The 20,349-nt window shown below is 35.4% G+C and overlaps 2 protein-coding genes across 4 annotated transcripts in view; one reads left to right on the plus strand and one right to left on the minus strand.

The window, feature by feature from the left end:
- The window catches only part of LOC126940470 (peptidyl-prolyl cis-trans isomerase NIMA-interacting 4-like), a 1,058,238-nt gene that overhangs the window by 307,824 nt on the left and 730,065 nt on the right, over positions 1-20,349 (plus strand). The gene's annotated exons all lie outside the window — the stretch shown is intronic.
- Positions 1-20,349, minus strand: part of INTS6 (integrator complex subunit 6) — a 100,805-nt gene that overhangs the window by 8,595 nt on the left and 71,861 nt on the right. For 2 of the 3 annotated variants that reach the window (XM_050766267.1, XM_050766269.1), the window contains 9 exons: positions 19,897-19,991; positions 17,343-17,453; positions 15,812-16,027; positions 13,636-13,762; positions 12,281-12,423; positions 11,829-12,060; positions 6,575-6,946; positions 5,411-5,504; positions 261-3,446 (listed from right to left, as the gene is read on the minus strand). In XM_050766267.1, the coding sequence (XP_050622224.1) occupies positions 3,353-3,446; positions 5,411-5,504; positions 6,575-6,946; positions 11,829-12,060; positions 12,281-12,423; positions 13,636-13,762; positions 15,812-16,027; positions 17,343-17,453; positions 19,897-19,991 (1,484 nt within the window). In that variant the 3' untranslated portion in view covers positions 261-3,352. Of the gene's footprint in view, positions 1-260; positions 3,447-5,410; positions 5,505-6,574; positions 6,947-11,828; positions 12,061-12,280; positions 12,424-13,635; positions 13,763-15,811; positions 16,028-17,342; positions 17,454-19,896; positions 19,992-20,349 lie in introns of those variants that run through there. The other variant, XM_050766268.1, reaches the window with a different exon arrangement.

Raw genomic sequence — 20,349 nt, forward strand, 5'->3', positions numbered from 1 at the left:
CTACATAACCTTATGGTAATCCAAAGATGGTGTGGTACCGGCAAAGCCTCAGTACATCAGAAGGACACACAAATATCCTTAGGCTTCGACAACATTGAACAGTCTTTAGATTATTTCTCTTAATGTTCTTCCTCCCCCACTCACAATTACTTAGCCTAGGAAGGAAAAGAGATTCTCAGTTAAGAGTTGTTGGCAAGTCTAAACAGTGTATTAAAAAGAAATAGGATAGAACAAGACTAATAAAATCAAGCAAAGGTGGATCTACTTTAACTAAACATCAGGCATTATTTTTATTTATGGAGAAAAAATGTCAGAAGTTAGGATAATGAAAATTATGCATAGTTATACATAAATTGTTAAGGAAATACTGTCAACATCATTTTATCTGAGAATCATTTGCATCCTGCTGTACCTCGTGCTAGAAATCAAAGGAACATTTTTGTGACGAGAAAGATATAAACCATTCACTAGAAAATAATCTATTTGGGATTATTTGGGGAGAAAAAGTCCATCAACAGAATATGTCTTCCTAGTATTTCACCATGATCATCCCAACCCCATAATGATTAGATGAAAATATCACTTATCACCCAGAACAGGCAGCAGAGAGCCTTCTCTCAGAAAGGACACATCAAAAAAATGAAAGATCAAAAAAAGGACAGGTTCTACTCCCTAAAGAAACAAAGAGACAGGACTACATTTGAACAGAAAGGTCATTGCCAAAAGCCAATAGCCAATAAAGGTTGATAGGTAAAAGAGAGATTCTGATTTTGGAATTCAAGTGCATAAAAATGATGTAAAATCCTTAAACAAGGAAAAGACACACCACTATTTCAATGGTAGGCGTTTTCAGAACTGCCTCAGTAATCAGAATGAAAATATAAGGATAATCCAAAACCAGTTCCACAATCCACCGGAATTCTAATAGCCCTTGTGACTTTATTTACCTCTATCTGGGAGGCATTAGCTCACATCACACAACACAGTGGCTGCTTTTCTGGTGATGGTTATGGAAGAGTTTAGAAATGAGTCTCAGCCTTCATTATTCCAAACTGACAAATCCTACTAAGACCAACTAATGAATCAATCAGCAAATGGGAAACATGGGAGACATTTAAAAAAAAAAGATTTGAAAACCTCAAGATTAAACTTTCCAAGAATATCATTTGTCGAGCCATAAGTCATTCAGTGACATAAAGGGCCTAAAAGACATGATGTTCCCCCTAGATGTAATCCCCTTCCGACAGTAATTCTACAATAAGTATTTTCACTAATTTAATATACCCATAGTTTTTTGTTTTTAAATGAAAAAAGTCTGAGGGAGATGGGATATTAACCTTTGGTTCTAATAGGTTTCAAACTCTCCTGACCAGGTTTTAGGATGAGGTGAGAACAGTGGCAGAGAGATAAAGGACAAAAAGAAGAGATGAACAAAACTGCTACTTTTCACCTCCCTCCAGGGTTCATTCAGAAAAATGTATTAAAGGTCATGAGCAATCTGTGAAAAAGAAAATAAAACTTTCTTATAAGGAAAGCTGCTAAATACTGGGATAGGCTGAATCTCTTTCCTAGATACTCTTGTTAAGCATGAATTTTTATCTGAATGACTTCTAATCCCTCCTACTAATCCCAGAATCTAAATACATATAATTTAGGAACAGACAATATATTCTGGATTTTGTGTAACTCTCATTGAATTTAGCAATGTGACTACAGGCAATTACCTTAACAATTCCACCTAGTAAATGTTATCTTGCATTACTTAAAAGTATTTTTATAGACGTAAACAAAGCTTAAAGAACTGCATATGAAAATACTATATAATATTAAATTCTTTTTCTTGACAGGGTTTGTCTTCAGTATCGGGAGAGTTTCAAATCCCCTAGACTAAATGCATGTTCTCCACTTTCATCGATGCTTTTCTTCATAAAGTTATAATTTTGCTATACCCTTGAAATTTAAAAAATGTTCTGATAAAGTGTAAAAAGCTAAGGGTATGTGGTTTTCAATATCATAAACCTAAAAATACTTCAGTTTTTAAATTTTATAAGTTTATTTTGCCTACTCTTAATCCAAATCTATTTTGACCTTCTTTTCTACCGGTTACCCCCAAACCACTAAAAGGCACAGCAGTGATCTATGAATGGTGAGTGAGTCAGGCCATAAGATCGCTTCCTCAGTAAGGATATTCTAGGTCATGTTGAATTGAGGGTGGAGAATGAATACTGTGGTTTTCCTTATCCTGTGAAACTCAGGGGGGGATGCAAAATGAGGAAAGTCATCTTAAAGGTGTTTCCTTTCCATTTAGCTTATAAATAAAACAGAGTTTAAGTGTGAGAACAGCAGAGCAGAACAAAGAGGCCTCCAATTTGTTGTGGGCTTTTGCAAGCATGGCATAAAGCTGCTAAAGGCTAGATATTTCAGAGTATGTAGTGCACTCCAAACCTACCACTCCCTAACAGCTTCAACTTTGTGCCACCCACAATCCTAGTGAGAAACGAAAAGGTGTTGAAGGAAACCAATAATATCCAAAGTTGTCTGCTTTTTAAATAGCTTTTAAAGTATCTATCTGCCCCAGACAAAGTCATTCCCATAATCTAGGCAGAAATGGGAGTATGTTGGCATGGCCAACAAAAACTACAAACATATAGTAAAAAGGCAATGCAGATTATGTAACATGTAATTACAGTTAGGCTTAACAAACATGAACTTCAAGTGGTGTATTTTTCCAATGCTAAAAAGCAAGGCCTTTAAAATTCCATTATCTTAGGACGTTTTTAAATGATTACTTTAAATGTGATTATTTCCTAAACCACACAAGAGTAAAATAGAGCATTTATTGATGGAATAACAAAAGTGCTTTTCTTAAATATTCTTCAAAATACATTTGTACAACTTACAATAATATATCCAAAATAACTGTATATACAAAACATTACCTAGTTTTAATGTATGTGCTTTTTTCCCCAAAAATTACAAAGTAACTTCTTTTTAATTTTTTTTGGCAAAGTTCAACCTTAACAGAGGTGACAATTTTAAAGGTTGGTTTAAGAAAATAGAACCTGAGGGAAATTGACACGCAAGAGTCAATGACAAGCAAGAGATTTGGAGGAATATTTTTAGTTTGTTAAATAAAAATGTTTTTTAGAGTGATACTTTTCACATTACAAAAATAAACCAAAATGAAGAAAAGGTCACTGTAAAATGATGGAAAAAGGATCTGTAGATTTGCTTTTAGTATTTCAAATAGCCAACAATGCATGTCAGAAAATGAATGCAAGATCACAACAGTCTTGTATTTACTTTGTATTTGAAGAAGATAGTGAAATAAGTGGCCACATTCTATTTTCTTTTAATTGCTATTAATATGGTTGATCTGATTGGCTCTTCGATGAATTTCATCCAAGAAGTTCTCCAGTTGTTCTATTAGCATTCGTTTTTTAAACCTGTGTGAAAAAATAAATAGTACTCTCAATTACTTTTTAATGAATAGTATATATCAGTATAATTTTTTTTAAAAAGGAGAGAAAATTGCTTTGGGAAGATTTTTCAAAGTGAAATGAAAATAGAAAAATCAATACTATGACAATAGAAAATATGTTGAAAGATTAGCAAATTATTATACCAGTACAGTATTTTAGTTTGTCCCTAAAACACTCTATACCTAAACAATGGGAAAGAGGTTGTTCCTTCCACAACTGAAAAGAAAAAGGAAAAAAACAAACAAAAAAATCAAAAAACTAATATATTCAAAATATATTCAAGGGCTGCAAACACTCTGGTGAAATCTGGGCTCCCAAGGCAAATACTTCAATAGCTTCTTCTCATGCTCTTTGTAAGCTGAATGTTGAAAGGAATGTGAACAAAGTATGAATATAAACTCCCACAAAATGGAAGAAGAAATGAAAATTGGGCAGTAGCATTTAAAAACCATGGTATTCTATTATAATTTGAAAGCTAGCAAATCAAGGATAGACATCTATAATACAGAGTATAGCAAGCAGTTAAAGTTCAAGTAACAACTTTTAAAGATTTTCAGTAACAAATATGGGCAGACTAAAATTGCGTCTACATAATTGCCGATGGTTATAAGAATATCCCAAGACACTGGACATTTTATTCCTACTTCCTTGCTAGTTGGAAGCTAATATAAATAGCCACTGTAATACTACACAATTCCCTAAAAGGTGGCAGAAGTGAAGTACAGATACCGGGAATATAAATTCCTAATGAGGTTTTAGCTGACAGAATGTTACCATAAAGAGCATAATAGGTTAAATACTCAAAAGTATATGAAAAGTTATAGCCTTATCTTGATCCTGCAAACTGGCCTATGCTCTAGCCACTCCAAAAGTATGAAAAGAAAAGAAAACTAGAAACAAAAACCAACTTTATCTAAAATCTTCACGTGTAGCATAGAAGAGACAGGGGGACAAGGTGTAAGTGTGTTTACATTTAGAAGGTCAAATAAGATAAGCCCCAAGTTTTCTTATAATACTAAAATCCCCAAAATATTGAAGGGAAAATAAAAAAAATGTTTTTAAACTCATACAACTATGTTTTCCAGTTAATTGCACTTCTTAATTACCATTTATAACCTTTATCCACCTTCTTTATACAGTGATCCCTCTGTATCCATAGAGGATCGATTCTAGGCCTCCCTATGAACACCAAAATCCATGAATGCTCAAGTCGCTTGTATAAAATGGCCCAATATTTACATGTAACCTGTGTACATTCTCCCATATGCTCTAAATAATCTCCAGATTATTTATAATACTAACACAGTGTAAATACTATATGAATTAGACTGAATTATTTAGAGAATGACAAGAAAAAAAAAGCCTGTACATATTCAATACAGACACAACCATCCATTTCCCCACCTCCAAATACTTTCAATCTGTGGTTGCTTGAATCCAGTGAATGTGGAACCCAGGGATACAGAGGGCCAATATACTAATGATCCTGGGCTACTGAAACAATCAGAATAAGGCCCATTTGTCCAATTCTGGTCCCCTTAATTACGCTTTCCCATGTAAAAATAAATGACATTCAAATATGTTATTTTTAGTCACCAATATTAATGCATAAAGGAGAAAAATTAAAGGTTGCAAAATATTAATGTAAAGATATCAAAAAGCTACAGAGAAGAATAAACAAGAATTCTCCAAGTATCTAGTAATTTGCAGGGAGAAAAGGTTCATAATTCCTGAAGAATGTGTGTGTGGCTGTTTTCTAAGTGAACTTCTTTCAATAAACTAAAAAAGAGTAAGAATTTATTTATATGTTGGTATGCCATATACATTTATAAACAACACAAGTGCAAAACAGATACTGTTAAAATACTGCCTGTATAAACTGCGGACTCATTTAATCACCATTTCATTATATGCAATAATTTATTTACCTTGATGCTTCTTTAATGACATTTTGTAAAAATATTAGTCTTGTTTGTAAGCTGCCTTGCACATGCTTCAGTAAAGTGAAGATTCTTTCATATTCTTAAAGCAAAAGAAGCAAAAAGAAAAATTAAGTGCCTTTCATTTGTATTCTTATTCAATATTTTTCTTTTGCAGTTTATTATATTAAGATATACTGAGACAAAAACATTCTACATAAAAATTTCACCACTCATTAGAGATTTTATATTTTAACATATATGTAAAAGTACATAGCAACAAAGATAAAACAACTAATCAAACACTGCTTTGTAAGTAAAAGTTCCTATTAAGTTATCAAACATAAAGCTTAAAAGGATGAGTAAATAGCTTTTTGGTAGTATCACTAAAAAATAAGAACAAGTGGCCTTTACAAAACTCCATCCTTACAGTTTAAAATTCTAACAGCTAACATGGGGTAAGTGGGAAGTGGGAGTAAAAACCAAACAGGTTAAGAGTGTTATTCCAGTTTAAAGTTTTCATATGAAACTCTGCAAGGGCTATAAACATCTAAACTCCAAGGACTGATTTGTACCCATTTCTGGACCACCCAGGTCACTGTACTACCCCAGGGCAAGTGATGTGTTAACATCCTCTAAATGAATGCTAATAATACTGAACTTTTTCCCACGAAGGTCTTTTGTGTTCATATACCAGATAGCTTTCGTAACTTTAGTTTTTCGGCCTAAACATATCCTATAATATCACTATCATAGTTTAACTATTAAACATAGTGGTAGGCACTATGACAAGAACTTTACAGACATGAAGTAATTTAATTTTCAGTATATCGTTTGTGAGCTAGCTGCTATATTAAATTCCATTGTTGGTCAGAAGAACATTCAAGATTATGGGTTCCTGTCATGGTAGGAACTATATGTAATTTATCTGTACAGTGTTGCTCTGCTCTTAGTCCCTGCTGCCTACCATACCTAGTACCTTGGAAATAGAAGATATTCAGTGTTGGTCAGATGAATAAAGAATCTTAACTGAGATGTTGTTCAAGACAGATCTAGAATCATATCTATTCTTTTACTACAGTTACTTGACCTTTTTTTTTTTTTTTTTTTTTTTTTTGCTTTTTTGAGCACATACAGAAATCAGATCTGATGTTCGTCTCTTATTATACATACTTCTTCCTGGCTTTCGGATCTCTTTCATTATTTGTGCTTTTAATTCGGTATTGACCTCTTCATGGCTTCTGCAATGCATCAATTTCTTTCCTTTGTTGAGTGAAGATGCTGGTATGTTCTCTTCAGCACATTGTTCTTTATCTCTTGGCTCCTCATGATTTTCTAAAAATCCACCAACAGTGAGGTCATTGGTTCCTAAATGGTCATGACCAAGAGCCTCCATATGATTGGTTGGCCGTTCCAGTAAACCAGCTGGAGAAGATGTTGAAAATTCAGTATCCATAGCATTTGGTGTAATGTCTGATGAAAGTTGGTCTGCAACATGATTTTCAACCACATCATGTATTATTGAATCATTAGTGGTCTCTGAAACTAAAAACAAAGATATGGGGAAAAAATTATGAGGCCCAGTCTCAAAGCATACAGTAAATAAAGCTACAAAAGAACATTATTACAGCAAGTCACAACTGATTTCCTTGACTAATGCAAGTTAACAAATAATGTGATACAGTTCTTAAGCATTGCCAAAGATACGGTAGATTTCAATGTGACACATACACAGTATTTACAAAATATTTACAATTTTTGCCCTTAGAGGAAAAAATAAAGTCGATTTCAAGTAGTTTAGTTTTCTGGTTTATTCTATGGCAATTTTATTGAAACAAGTAGGTTGATACTTCAATGAAATATCTATGATCAAAATTATCACGGTCATCTATCTCTACCTTAGAGAGCCCTAACTCAATATGCCTTATACATCTGGTATCATTTAGAGGTAAAAGTAAATACTGGGTAGTTTTTACTTTCTACTTATACTTCTGCCTTTAAGTTCCAAATTCTGCAGGGAACATACCACCAAACAGGTAATGTTTTACAGTATACCCTTCTAACTACAGAATCTAGTCATCATTTATTCACCAGTGCAGAGCAACCTGGTGCCCACTTCAGTTCATTAGACTACTAAAATTGAAAGCTCGCAAGCCTTCCTCTTAACACCAGATTATGAGACTTGCCCCACAGAAAGCAGCTGAATTTTAAGTTCTCTGATTGCTTACCAACCTCCAGGATACCAGCTGATTTCATCTCTACTGTCCTCATTTCCTGTCCAAACTATTAACTCAATTTACTCATATTCCCCTATACACTCATTTCCACAAATCCCTCAAATTCCTGACTCTCTCCTAAATTTGATTCCATGATTTGCAAACTCCCCTTTACTGAATATTCTGTACAACTTATGCTTTAACTGAAACCCAGCTCTCCTGTATGCAGACTGCTCTCCTTTCCAGACCAAAAGTAGAAATTGCTTTCTCTTGCACCCTCTCCATAGGCATAAAAGGACATGCAGTCACTGAATCCTTCACTTCCTAGTGCTATTGCAAAATTACTCCCTTGTACTCTTGTGAGACTCAACCATGCCACTCACACTGTCTCTCCTTATCACTATCTTATGCCAACCTCCAGGGCACAAGCCTGTAAGACACTGTTGTCTCTGGCACTCAGTTACAGCCTTCCTTCTGTTGTGCTGAGCTCCTATCAACTCCAGTGGGGAAGGCACCAAGTTCAAGAAGGCAAAGAAGAGATCTAGAGCCAGTAAACAAGACAAGGGGTTTTGTCGGGGGCTTACATAAAGGGGAGCGAGCCCAGTGGTGGCAAGCTAGGCAGGAGAACCACCTTACGTACAGTCCAATGGCAGTGGGCTGGACAGGATAACTGCACGGCCCAGTGGCAGCAGGCTGGACAAAAAAAAGGCAACTGCTTGCAAAAAGTATGGAGTTTATATTGTATTTTCACTTAGCACTCTTCCCCCTAACAACCTCCACCTGGCAACCTTCATTTAACCCAAAACAAAGGGCCTCAATCCCCTGTCTGGCCTGCATTCACTTCACAATGGGCTAGGGGCTCAGATGTTCCTCATAGATAGGGAATGGATCTTTGGGTTAGCCACCCTATTCCCTAGCTCAGAACTCCCAACCGCATGCAGGTGTGTCTGCACACAGGGTCATTCTCAGGGTATGCTTCAGTTATTGCTATCAAGTGCATCTGCCATGCACATTCCACCCCCAGAGCCCTTGTCACTTCATTCTTGGTCCTTACTACTACTCGAAATGTGGTGTGTGGACAAGCAGCAGCAACACCAACAGAGAGCTTGCTAGAAATGCTCATCTGCCTCAGACTGAGTAAATGAGAATCTGTAGTTTAACTAGACCTCCCAGGTGATTCACATGCATATTCAAGTCTGAGAAGTGCTGTGGACTTCAATGTTTAAGCAGATCATCTGGTAAGAACCTGGCCTCCCCGTTCCCCAGCTTCTCTCTAAAGAACTTACATTTACACCTTCGCCTTTCACATCCAGACAAATTCAGAGATGGAGGAGTATAACCCTCGTCTTCAAAGTACTCCTGCTACTGCTCCTTAACTCAGCCAGACTTTGACTCCAGCAATTCCTCTACTTTCTTTCTCCTATTAACCATATCCCTTCTAAGCAGCCAATTCTGTATCAGGCTTATATCCGATGATACATCACTTTTACTAATGTCTTAATTTCTCTTGTTCTACTGTCTTCCCATAACATCTGCCAAGCAAAATCCCATCTCTTGACTCACTCTATCTGCTTGCCCCAGACTTTCATTTGGAATCATGAGCACTGCTGAAGAAATAGGGTCCAGCTCTACAGAGTGGTCACAATCACCATCTCTACTTGGGTCCTAGGCACTGTCTAGCAATCTTATCACAACCTTTTCTCTCTCCCACAGAGATTGTTAAGCTCCCTCACTCTCTTCAAACCCCTGACTTTCCCAATATCCCCTTCCGTCTCAGCAGTATACTTCACCTTCTACCTCACAGAGCTCAAAAGAAAAGCAAAGCCATGATTAAGAGACTTCCTTTACCTCCCTCTTAACTAAATTACACCCTTGCCACCACGCTTCCCCCACATTCTGCATCAACTGAGGGAGCATTCTTCTGTGCTCTAGACCATTCCCTCTTGCGTTCTCAGTAATTTTGTGCTGAGTATGCCTTTTCTCATTTTCATTTTCAACTTCTCCCTATTTACTGGTTCCATCACCAGCACTGAAACATGCTCAAGCATCTCTGATCTTAAAAACAAAGAAAAATCACCATTTTCAAAACCCCGTGAACTCTTCCAGGTACCATGCTCTTTTCCCATCTTCCTTTTACAACTAAACTTAACTAGCTGTTTATACTCATACTCATTGTTTCCATTTTCTCACCTCTCACTCCTCCCATAACCCCTTATTAGGCTCTGCCCCTTTACTCCACTGAAATTGCTCTTGCTAAGATCACCAAAGACCACAGAATTTTTCTATTTCTCTTGATTGAACTGTTTTTGTTGTTGTTATTGTTTTGTTTGTTTTTTAAGTATTTGGGACAACTACCCACCCAATTATCTTGCCCTTTAGCTTCCATGACATTAAATTCTTCCCTATTTTCTCCTATCTCTAAAATTCTTCCTTCTCAATCTCCTTTTCTGCTTTCTTATCTTAACTTTGGCACTTTCGAGGTTCTGTTCTGAGCTTTTTTTTTCTTGTGTTTGCCTTGGTGAGATTTTATTCAGTGCAATGGGCAGTAATCTGCCTCTCATACTACCCCTCTAGCCCAATCCTCTTCTCCTGAGTCCCAAACTCAATATTCATCTTCTAACTTAGGATCTCCACTTGATGACCTAATATGCACTTCTAAACTAAACTCATTTATTATTTATTCTTCCACCCACCCAGTGTCTCTCAAGACAGACGCCTGACTCCTCCCACCCTGCTCTGGTCCCAACATCCAACCAGTAACCAAATCCTTTAGTGGTGTGTCCAAGTATTTCTCAAATACATATTCTTCTTCAAACCCCTCTGTCAGGTCACCAGCATCTGTTCCCCAGGTTTCCTAACTGATTCCTGTGCATGCACAATTATTTAACAACATCAAATATACAGTCTGTGTCCATACTCTCCAACATGTTTTCTGTTTGTGGAAAAGTTTGATTTTGTTTGATTCTGAGTACAGTTAAGGCCTATACATTGCAATTGGCTTATGTATCTCTTAAACTACATTTGCATCTGTAAAATCCTGCTGTACCTCTTTTACTATGTATTTTTCTGGGAAAAAACCAACAGATTCTTTGTCCCACAGAGTTTTCTACAATCTGGATTTTACTAATTGTATCCCACATGTTTCTCTGCCCCCTGTATTTCCTATAAATTGGTTTGATTACATTGATGTTCAACTTTGGTTTTTGGGGTTTTTTGGTAAGACAACTTCAAAGGCAGTATTGGATACTTCCATCAGCAGTCATAAAATATTTTGTTTCTCTTCAGTTAATATGCTGTAAGTATGACCACTATCTATAAGTGATAAGTCCATTAATTCATTAGGGTTTCCCTACATTCATTCTTGCTCCTCTCTGATAATATTCCACACACATTACAGTCAACCTGGTCTTCATAAAATGCTAATCAGATTAGGTCACCTTCATTTTAAAACCTTTCAGTGGATTCTCACTGTTCTTTAGAATAAAGTTGAAAACAGCTTCCAAGGCCTTCCATCATCCGGCTTCTGTCTTTCAGTTCTCACCTTACCTCATGCCCAACACCCTTGCTATACTGGAATTCTTTAAATTCCCTTAATGCCTTTCTCTTTATGCCACTGCACATACTACTGCTCTAGTATAAGCAAATGCACAGCTTTTGGCTTCAGCATTAACTTCCTCAGTAAAGTGCCTTGACTTCATTGACTTAAATCCTCTTGCCAAATGCTTCCACAATATACTTGACATCTTTTCTGTAATATTCAACATACTTCTAGTATCTGTTCAATGACTGATCTTCCTTGCTGATTATAAATGAGGGCAGAGATCACTCCTATCTTCAGTGGTATACCTCAAAGCACAGCATTATCCAAAACAGCATACATATTTAATAATTAGTTGACTTCAACTGAAATTGAAAACCATCTTTCTGTGGATAGTGATAATGCTCCTTTCAAAAGTATTATTTTGAAAGATTTGCAAATGATATCTTAGAACATTATAGCTAATAAAGCATCATAAATATAAGAAATGTTCAAATGTTCATTAAGACATACAAAAATGATCATATGCTCATTTAAACAAATATCTTCTCTACACATTCATTCACTCATGGTACTGCTAATCAATTTCCTTCTATAATCTATAACAAAAATCTCTTCCTTGAAAAGGAACCAAAAGGCAGCAAATAATGTTTAAGAAAAAAACAATTCTTACTTTTATGAAGAGGAAGAGGTTTAATAAGATCTGGCTGTGCTTGAGTTGTAGGTGCAGGTGGTCCTTTTCCCCCGATATGATTGTTTACAACAGGATTCTGCTGTCTGCCTCTTAGTAGTGGAGACATACACCGACGTCTTTTAGGGATCCCTTGCATATTTGGTTCTCCAGGTCGTTTATGTTTATTTTGAGGTCCAGCCACAAATTCATCTGCTTCATCTATCATCATACCCTTTAGCAAAAAAGAATACAATTTTCTTGAATTTACAAACAATGTTTAAATGGCACAACCAGTGTCAATTCCAATGAAAGTAACTATATTCTAATTATGTTGACATTTATTAGATACTCTACCAGGAAAATAGCTTCAGCTTACTTTAGTTAAATTAAGAACAATAAAACTGACAATGCCTACCACAAACAAATTACATAACAGAACATTTCAAAATTACCTTCTTATCCAGCTTAAAGGGGTTGCCAAATGTATGCAACCTTCGCGGCTGATCAGGATCAAGTTCTCTTAGTGGAGAAGGTACTTGCTTGAGGTATTCCTGGTAGTTCCCCATTTGTGCTATAGGAACACTGTGCACTTGATCTTTCAAAAAGAACACAACAGCAACAAAAGTTAACCTCACTAAGACTATACTCCAATTATTTCTCAAATAATGTTTCCTTATTTATGAATGCTACCTAGTGTTATTCTAGACAGTCTTCTTTACCAACATATTCTAAATTCGTTTGGTGCAATTATAACCACTGCGACAAAATATTTTAAAATAAAACTTAAAACACTGATTTCATCATCTAAACAAAACAAAAATTGCCATTAATTTCAGTACACAGAAAGCATGTGTGGCTGGGCGCAGTGGCTCATGCCTGTAATCCAAGCACTTCGGGAGGCTGAGGCAGGCGGATCACTTGAGGTCAGGAGTTTGAGACCAGCCTGGCCAATATGGCAAAACCCCATCTCTACTAAAAATACAACAATTAGCAGGGCATGGTGGCACGTGCCTGTAATCGCAGTTATTAGGGAGGCTAAGGAGGAGAATCGCTTGAACCCACCCAGGAGGCGGAGGTTGCAGTGAGCCGAGATCACACCACTGCACTCCAGCCTGGGCGACAGAGCAAGGCTCTGACTCAAAAAAAAAAAAAAAAAAAAAAGTATGTGTGATCTTACCGTGAAAGGTGTATCTCTTCTCTTCTATGCTATTCCAAATAAACAGAATTTAATTATAGTAGAATTTGTAGAAAACGGAAGTACAGTATGGAAAAGAGAAGCCACATAGCTAACCCTTTTTATATAAAATTATTGTTAGAATGCTTAAATCAGAGGTGGCAAAGGTTTAAAGTCTCATCTGACTTGATTTATAGTAGGTGCCATGGAAAAAGGTGAAGGAATTATCAGAACATGTCATGAAACTGGCCATCCGGAGTTAAACCATCAGATACTGGTATATCTCAAGAAAATGACTGAGATAAGAAAAATCACTTATTTTAAGTATACAGTTTGACAACTGGTGCGCGCGTGTGTGTGTGCATGCACGCATGAATGCATGAGAAAAGCTATAAAAGGAAACTAAACTGTTAAGAAAGGTTGTTACCTCTAGGGAAGAGAATTTGGGGCAACAGTGATGGTAGGAAGAAAGGTAGAGAGTCAGGGATGATTCACCTTTTACTTCATTTGAACTTACAATAAGAATGTTATACTACTATAATAATTCTTTGAAATTTACATCACCATGCTATGCTTTTTCAGACTATAAAGAAAAAAAACATTAAAAATACCAGTATTAAACTATGATCTAACCTTCATCCTGTCCTTTAAGAAATCTGCGAGTGCTCTTCAAAAGATTAGATCTCATTCTTGTTAAGTGATCCAAAAGATTTCGTCTTGGTATGTCATAAGCATTTCTAAATGTCTGTGGCTTCAAATCCTATTAAACAACATTCAAGGACAAATTTATTGTCAAACATAGAATTAAAAGAGACTAAAATCTCTAACCTGCAGCACAGGTTTGGAAATAAGATATATAAACTAGTTAGCTTAAAAAAATAAAATAAAGACATATGACATAATCTTAATGTACTGGTTCAGGGCCAAAAGATGAATATTTGGTAGTGAGATCAACCAAACAATCTCAATTCACCATCTAACTCTAAAGATTTTATTATATATTCTGGATAAAAGAAGTAAACTCATTTAAGTAAAAACCAATTTCCAAATTTTAAAAACCGAAGTTTTTTTAGAAAACAGCTTTAATGTGTGATTTATGTACCATAAAATCACCTATTTTAAGTATATAGTTTGATGTGTATTAGCAAATTCATAGTTGTGAAACCATCATCATAATCCATTTCTACCATCCCCAAAAGTTCCTTGTACCCACTTGCAGTCAATCACTATTCCTGTCCCCAGGCAACCACATGATTTGCTTTCTTTCTATGCTCCATTTTATAAATGGAATTTTGCAGTGTCCAATCTTTTTTACTTGGCTTCTTTCAATTAGTGTGATGTTTTTGAGATTCATTGACATTATTCGTGTATCAGTAGTTTGTTCCTTTTTATTCCAAGTAGTCTATTATATGGACACACCACATCTTCTTTATCTATTCACCAGTTGATAGGCACTTGGACTGTTTCAAGTTTTTGGTTATTATGAAAAATGTTGCTATGAATTGGCATACTAAGCCTACAAGTAGATGACTGATTGTACAGCAAATTTATGTTTACCTTCTTAGGAAAATACCAACTATTTTGTATCAGTAATGTTAGGAGGGTTGCTCCACATTCTCATCAATACCTGTATTTTTTGTCTTTTAAATCTGTCATTCTAGCAGTTACGAAGTAGTATCTCGTTATGGTTTTAATTTGCATTTCCCTAATGGCTGATAAGGCTGAGCATTACTTCATGTTCTTATTTGTATTTGCATATTTTCTTTGGTGAAATGTCTGTTCAAGTATTTTGCCCATGTTTGTCTTTTTGAGTTATGAGTTCTTTATATATTTTGATACAAGTCCTTCATTTGATATGTGCTTTTCTCCCAAGCTGTAGCTTGCCACTTCATTTTTCATGTTTCTTTTAAAGAGCAAAGTTTTTTTATTTTAATGAAATTCAATTTATCAACATTTTTGGTATGTGCTTTTAGAAATCTTTGCTAAGTCAACATCATGAAGATTTTTTCCTATGTTTTGTTCTATAAGTTTATAGTTTTAGTTCTTACATTTAAGATCATGACCACTTCAAATAATATGAGGTAATGGTCAAATTCATTATTTTGCATATGGATATCCAATTGTTCCATTTGTTTAAAAGACTGTCTTCTTATCCACTAACTTATTTTTCTATCTTTGTTAAGAATTTACTGTGTGTGTGAGGGCCTACATCTAGACTCAATTCTGTTCCACTAATTTCTATGTTTATCCTTATGATAGCACCACACTGCATGGATCACTGTAGTAAGTTTTACAGTAAGTTTTAAAATCAGATGATATAAGTCTTCCAACTTTATTCTTCTAAAATTGTTTTAGCTATTCTAGGACCTTTACATTTCCATATAAATTTTAGAACCAGCTTGCCCATTTCTACAAAAAGGCTGCTGGGATAAAGATATCTGTAACCATGAGTACTCACAAAGCATTTTTGGACCATGCTGTGGGCCTAATAGGGTCATCAGTTTAAGTACAAAACTATAGTGAATTCTACCATCCACTATTGCAACTTAAAGCAATTTCTAAACCTCTGTTTTCTCATCTATAAAATAAACAAGCTGGTTTACTCTTCATCAATCTATCCATTCATTCACACACCATGTACACTGTTTTAATTCTAGCAGTGACAGTATAATGATCATTATTCTGCAAGGGTACAGAAGTACTCTTTAAAGTCTGGATAAAATGAATGTCAGAATTAGCAGAAAATGTGATTTATCCAGTAACAGAACAGAACAGAACTACAGTAGTACTAAATTCATATGATTATTACCTTATTCAGCAAAGCAACTTGGAATCCAGTGTATTCCTTCATATTAAGGTCTAGCAGTCTGTGAGGGACATCCTCTGAAATTCCCTGGAGGAGTTGTTGAAAATCTTTCCTATACGCCATTGATAAACCATGTGATCGGCTCCGGACTTTTATTCCAGTTTCCTGTACTACTTTTTTGCCTACAGATCCAATGACTCGATCAGATTCTATTTTGGCCTAAAGTAAAAATAAGAATTATCTTGATAAAATCTAAATTAATAAATCAGATACTAATGGTTATGATCTTCTATAAATTAAATATATATTTTTTAAGTATATAAGAAGTTAAAAACTCAAGTAGCATAGTTTATGTCAAGTATTGGGTAAATTAAACATAGTAAACAACAACGTCTTATGATTTTAAATCATTACAACTCTAAACTTTTGGAACAGGACAAACACACTTTCAACTTATTATTTTATTTATTAATACCCATTATACTTAAACCATGAAATGTAAATGCACACTAAATGAAATGTGTATTTCCAATTCAGGAGTGATAGAAAATTATTTTTTAAAAATCATCGTTACATAAGACATTTTTATTAGCACATCAATATGGCAAATAATTATGCAGTTCTTCCCTGGAAAGCAAGAAGTAATGTTTTGACTCCTCCCAAACTGCTTTTTGATTTGTAGTTAAGGTAGTGAGTCAGAAGTACTGGAAAAATAAAGTATTTCATAGGACATTAACAATTTCAGTCAGTTAAACTATATACTGCTTGACTACTATAGTATTTATTAATGTGATTTGTGGCCAGAATGACAAACTTCAGTGTTTTCTACAAACATTTCAAAGAAACTCCCATTCTGAAAGAAAAATCTACAGGTTTCAAAACATAAAGAAGTTTTTTTTTTCTTTTTTAAGGAAAAATGACTTTCTAATCTAAATTTCTCAAAAGATAAATAATGTTCACATATAGGAAGTCTAGGACCACACTCACGAAGCCATTTTCATAAATTAGGAATTATTATACAATTTTCTTTTTTCTTTTTTTTTTTTTTGAGATAGAGTCTCGCTCTGTCGCCCAGGCTGGAGTGCAGTGGCACAATCTTGGCTCACTGCAAGCTCCACCTCCTGGGTTCACGCCATTCTCCTGCCTCAGCCTCCTGAGTAGCTGGGACTATAGGCGCCCGTCACCACGTCCGGCTAATTTTTTGGATTTTTAGTAGAGACGGAGGTTTCACCGTGTTAGCCAGGATGGTCTCAATCTTCTGACCTCATGATCCGCCTGCCCTGGCCTCCCAAAGTGCTGGGATTACAGGCGCGAGTCACCGTGCCCAGCCTATTATACAATTTTCAAATTAACATTTCAAACCATAGCACACCATGGGCGTGAGACAGAATTATGTAATATATGGCTCTAAAATGTAATATATTAATATAATGGAATTCCATTAGAACCATCAAGAACCAGCTTTAACCTGTTTAACTATCTTAGCCCAAACCATTCAAAATACTTAACGGCTTACTCTATTTCTTGATATTACCTGTTGACTCAGTTTTTTGAGGTATGAAATGACACTGTAACTAAGTCCATATTCCATACTGTCTGCTATTAGGTTAGGTGCTCCCATCATCCTAACAGCTTTCTTCAAGGGCTATAGGAAAAAAGAAAACATCATTCAATATTAAGCTTATTAAAAACTTATGGTTCCATGTATAGTCTGTCTTAAAATTTTCTCCAAAAAATTATTTCCCCTTCTTCTCCTCAATAAGGAAGTAACACAATCATATTTATGTTTCAGTAAAATGTTTGTCAGTGGGATGAAAGGCCATCTGAAGTAGTTAAAAGGGATTTAGAGGCCATAACAACTCCCCAAGACAAGAAGGATAAAATACTGGACTTCCTTGGTACCACTGGGAGATACTAGGAGATACTGGAAGAAATGGACAGAAGACACATTATAGAGGTAGCTCTGGGTAGTAAGTGAAAACACTCAAGGAAAATGCAAGATTTCCACTTTGAGTAATTAGCTGCTCAACCACTCACTAGTTACATGATTCTAGATCAGATTATAAATAAGCTCTCTGTGGCTTAGTTTCTCATTTGTAAAATGAGGATAATAACAATACCTATCCCTTACAGGGTTGTCATGGGATTAAATGAGTTAATACACATAAAGCATTATATAAAACCATTGGGTACAAAGTATTAATCATTACTATTATTATAATATGCTGAGCTGAAAAAAACAAGCTCTGAAGGAAACATAAGCAGGAGGAAAAAACAATCTAGTATTTATTATGGATGTGGTAACTGAAAGTTACCTTTCAATTTTAAGGAGAGACTGAGAACTACTTTGTATGACAAAAAATATCACTACCAAGAGTGTCTAGCATATGTGAATGGGATAGAGCCAGAAAAAGGATGATAACCATTGACACATTAGAGTGTATAAGCACTGGTGTCAAACTGAAATCAAATCCCAGCCCTGATATTTAACACCTATCTGGCATGGCTAAATCCTCAGGGTTGCTACGAAACATAAATGAGTCAACATATGTAACAGTTCCTATTCAAAGTGTTTGTTCTTTTTTGCCCTTCTACTTGCCAGGCACTGTGTGCTAGACACATTCAATACAACTTATCTCTTAGAACTATAAAATGTCATGATTTTCAAAGCTCAAGAAATTAATCTCCTAATTATATTAGGGATGATTTAGAAAGATTATTTATAGCCAAATGCTATAATATTCCTGCATCAAAAACAGAAGTAATACATAAGTGATTTTAAGTACTTTTGTTAAAAGGTTACCTTTCACAAACTAAATCATGTATTTAATAAAATGCATGTTATTGGTTTTACCTACTATGATACACTAGTTTTGAAGTAATGAACTCCTCTAAAGCATATGGTTCTATGAGAATATACACTTATCCACCTTACAAGGTGTTTCTAGAGATTTGGGAAATAATACAACAAAAACTATTGTGCACCCTTAAAAAGAAATATAGTAGGCCCTACATATCTGTGGATTCCGTATTCTGTGAATTCAACCAACCACAGACTGAAAACGTTAGGGAAAAAAAAAATGGAACGTTGCATCTGTACTGAACATATACAGACTCTTTTTTCCTTGACATTATTCCTTAATCAATATAGTATAATAAGTACATACATATTAAGTAACCTAGAAATGGTTTAAAGTATACAAAAGAATGTGTGTAGGTTATATGCAAATACTACGCCATTTTATATGAGGGACTTGAGCATCTGTGATTTTTGGTGTCCATAGGTGATCCTGGAGCCAATCCTTCACAGATACTGAGAGACAACTATAATCATAAAACTATAATTTAAAAAGGTAGTACAACACTCGAGGTTAAAAGCCTAAATCTAAGCCAGACTGAATTTCAGGCCCCTCATCCCCTCACATGTTAGCTATGTAGCCTTGTGCAAATTATTTAATTTTTAATGCTTTAGTTTCCTCATCTGTGTAACAGAACCAATAATCATTTCTACCTCATAGGGTAACTGTATAAATTACTGATGTTGCTTAGGACAGTACCTGGTCTGAGTAAGCAGTACATAAATGTTCTCGTGATCATGATCATCATCACTACTCTGCAAATCACTGAAACCTCTCTTTACCTTTACATCTATAGTGGTCATTTGTATACTCAATTTTCATGTCATTTAATCTACAAAAGCAATAAATAAAAGTTTACAATACCCACAATAAACCATAAGCATAATATAATTAACAAGTTCTTCTTTTTTTTTTTTTTTTTGAGATGGAGTTTCGCTCTTGTTGCCCAGGCTGGAGTGCAGTGGCACAATCTTGGCTCATTGCAACCTCTGCCTTCCAGTTTCGAGCGATTCTCCTGCCTCAGCCTCCCGAGTAGCTGGGATTACAGGCGCCCGCCACCACGCCCAGCTAATTTTTGTATTTTTAGTAGAGACGGGTTTCACCATGTCAGCCAGGCTGGTCTTGATCTCCTGACCTCAAGATCCGCCCGCCTCGGCCTCCCAAAGTGCTGGGATTACAGGCGTGAGCCACTGCGCCCGGCCAACAAGTTCTTTTAAATAATATTCTTACCCCGAGATAGTAGGGAGGCATTGTCTTCAAATAACTTTCAAATGACTGTCTCCACTTCAATGTTGGTTTTGCTTTATGCACTTTAAACAAGTCATCTAGAAATGTATAATGTGAACAAACTATCACTACTCATTATTTTCACACATAGAAGTCAAGTCAAAGACGCTTCCTTTTTAAAGTCTGCCTTGTTATTTTTGAGAGAGTAACATCAGACTTTTTTTTAACATGAAAGGCAGTAAGATTTATGGTTTTGTCATTTTCTATAAAATGAAAAGATGTCAATTATGGTCTAAAAGTACATGTAGGAATTAAGTTAGAAACAGAAAATACACAAGGAAAATCTATGCTCTCCCTAGACCTAGACACAAAGCAGATTTCAAGACAGAAACAAAGCATGCATAATGTTTTCTATAAAATATATCTACTAATATTTTGGCTATAACTTTTAAATTT

The sequence above is a fragment of the Macaca thibetana genome, chromosome 17 (assembly GCF_024542745.1).
Source record: "Macaca thibetana thibetana isolate TM-01 chromosome 17, ASM2454274v1, whole genome shotgun sequence".
NCBI classification, from domain to species: Eukaryota; Metazoa; Chordata; class Mammalia; order Primates; family Cercopithecidae; genus Macaca; species Macaca thibetana.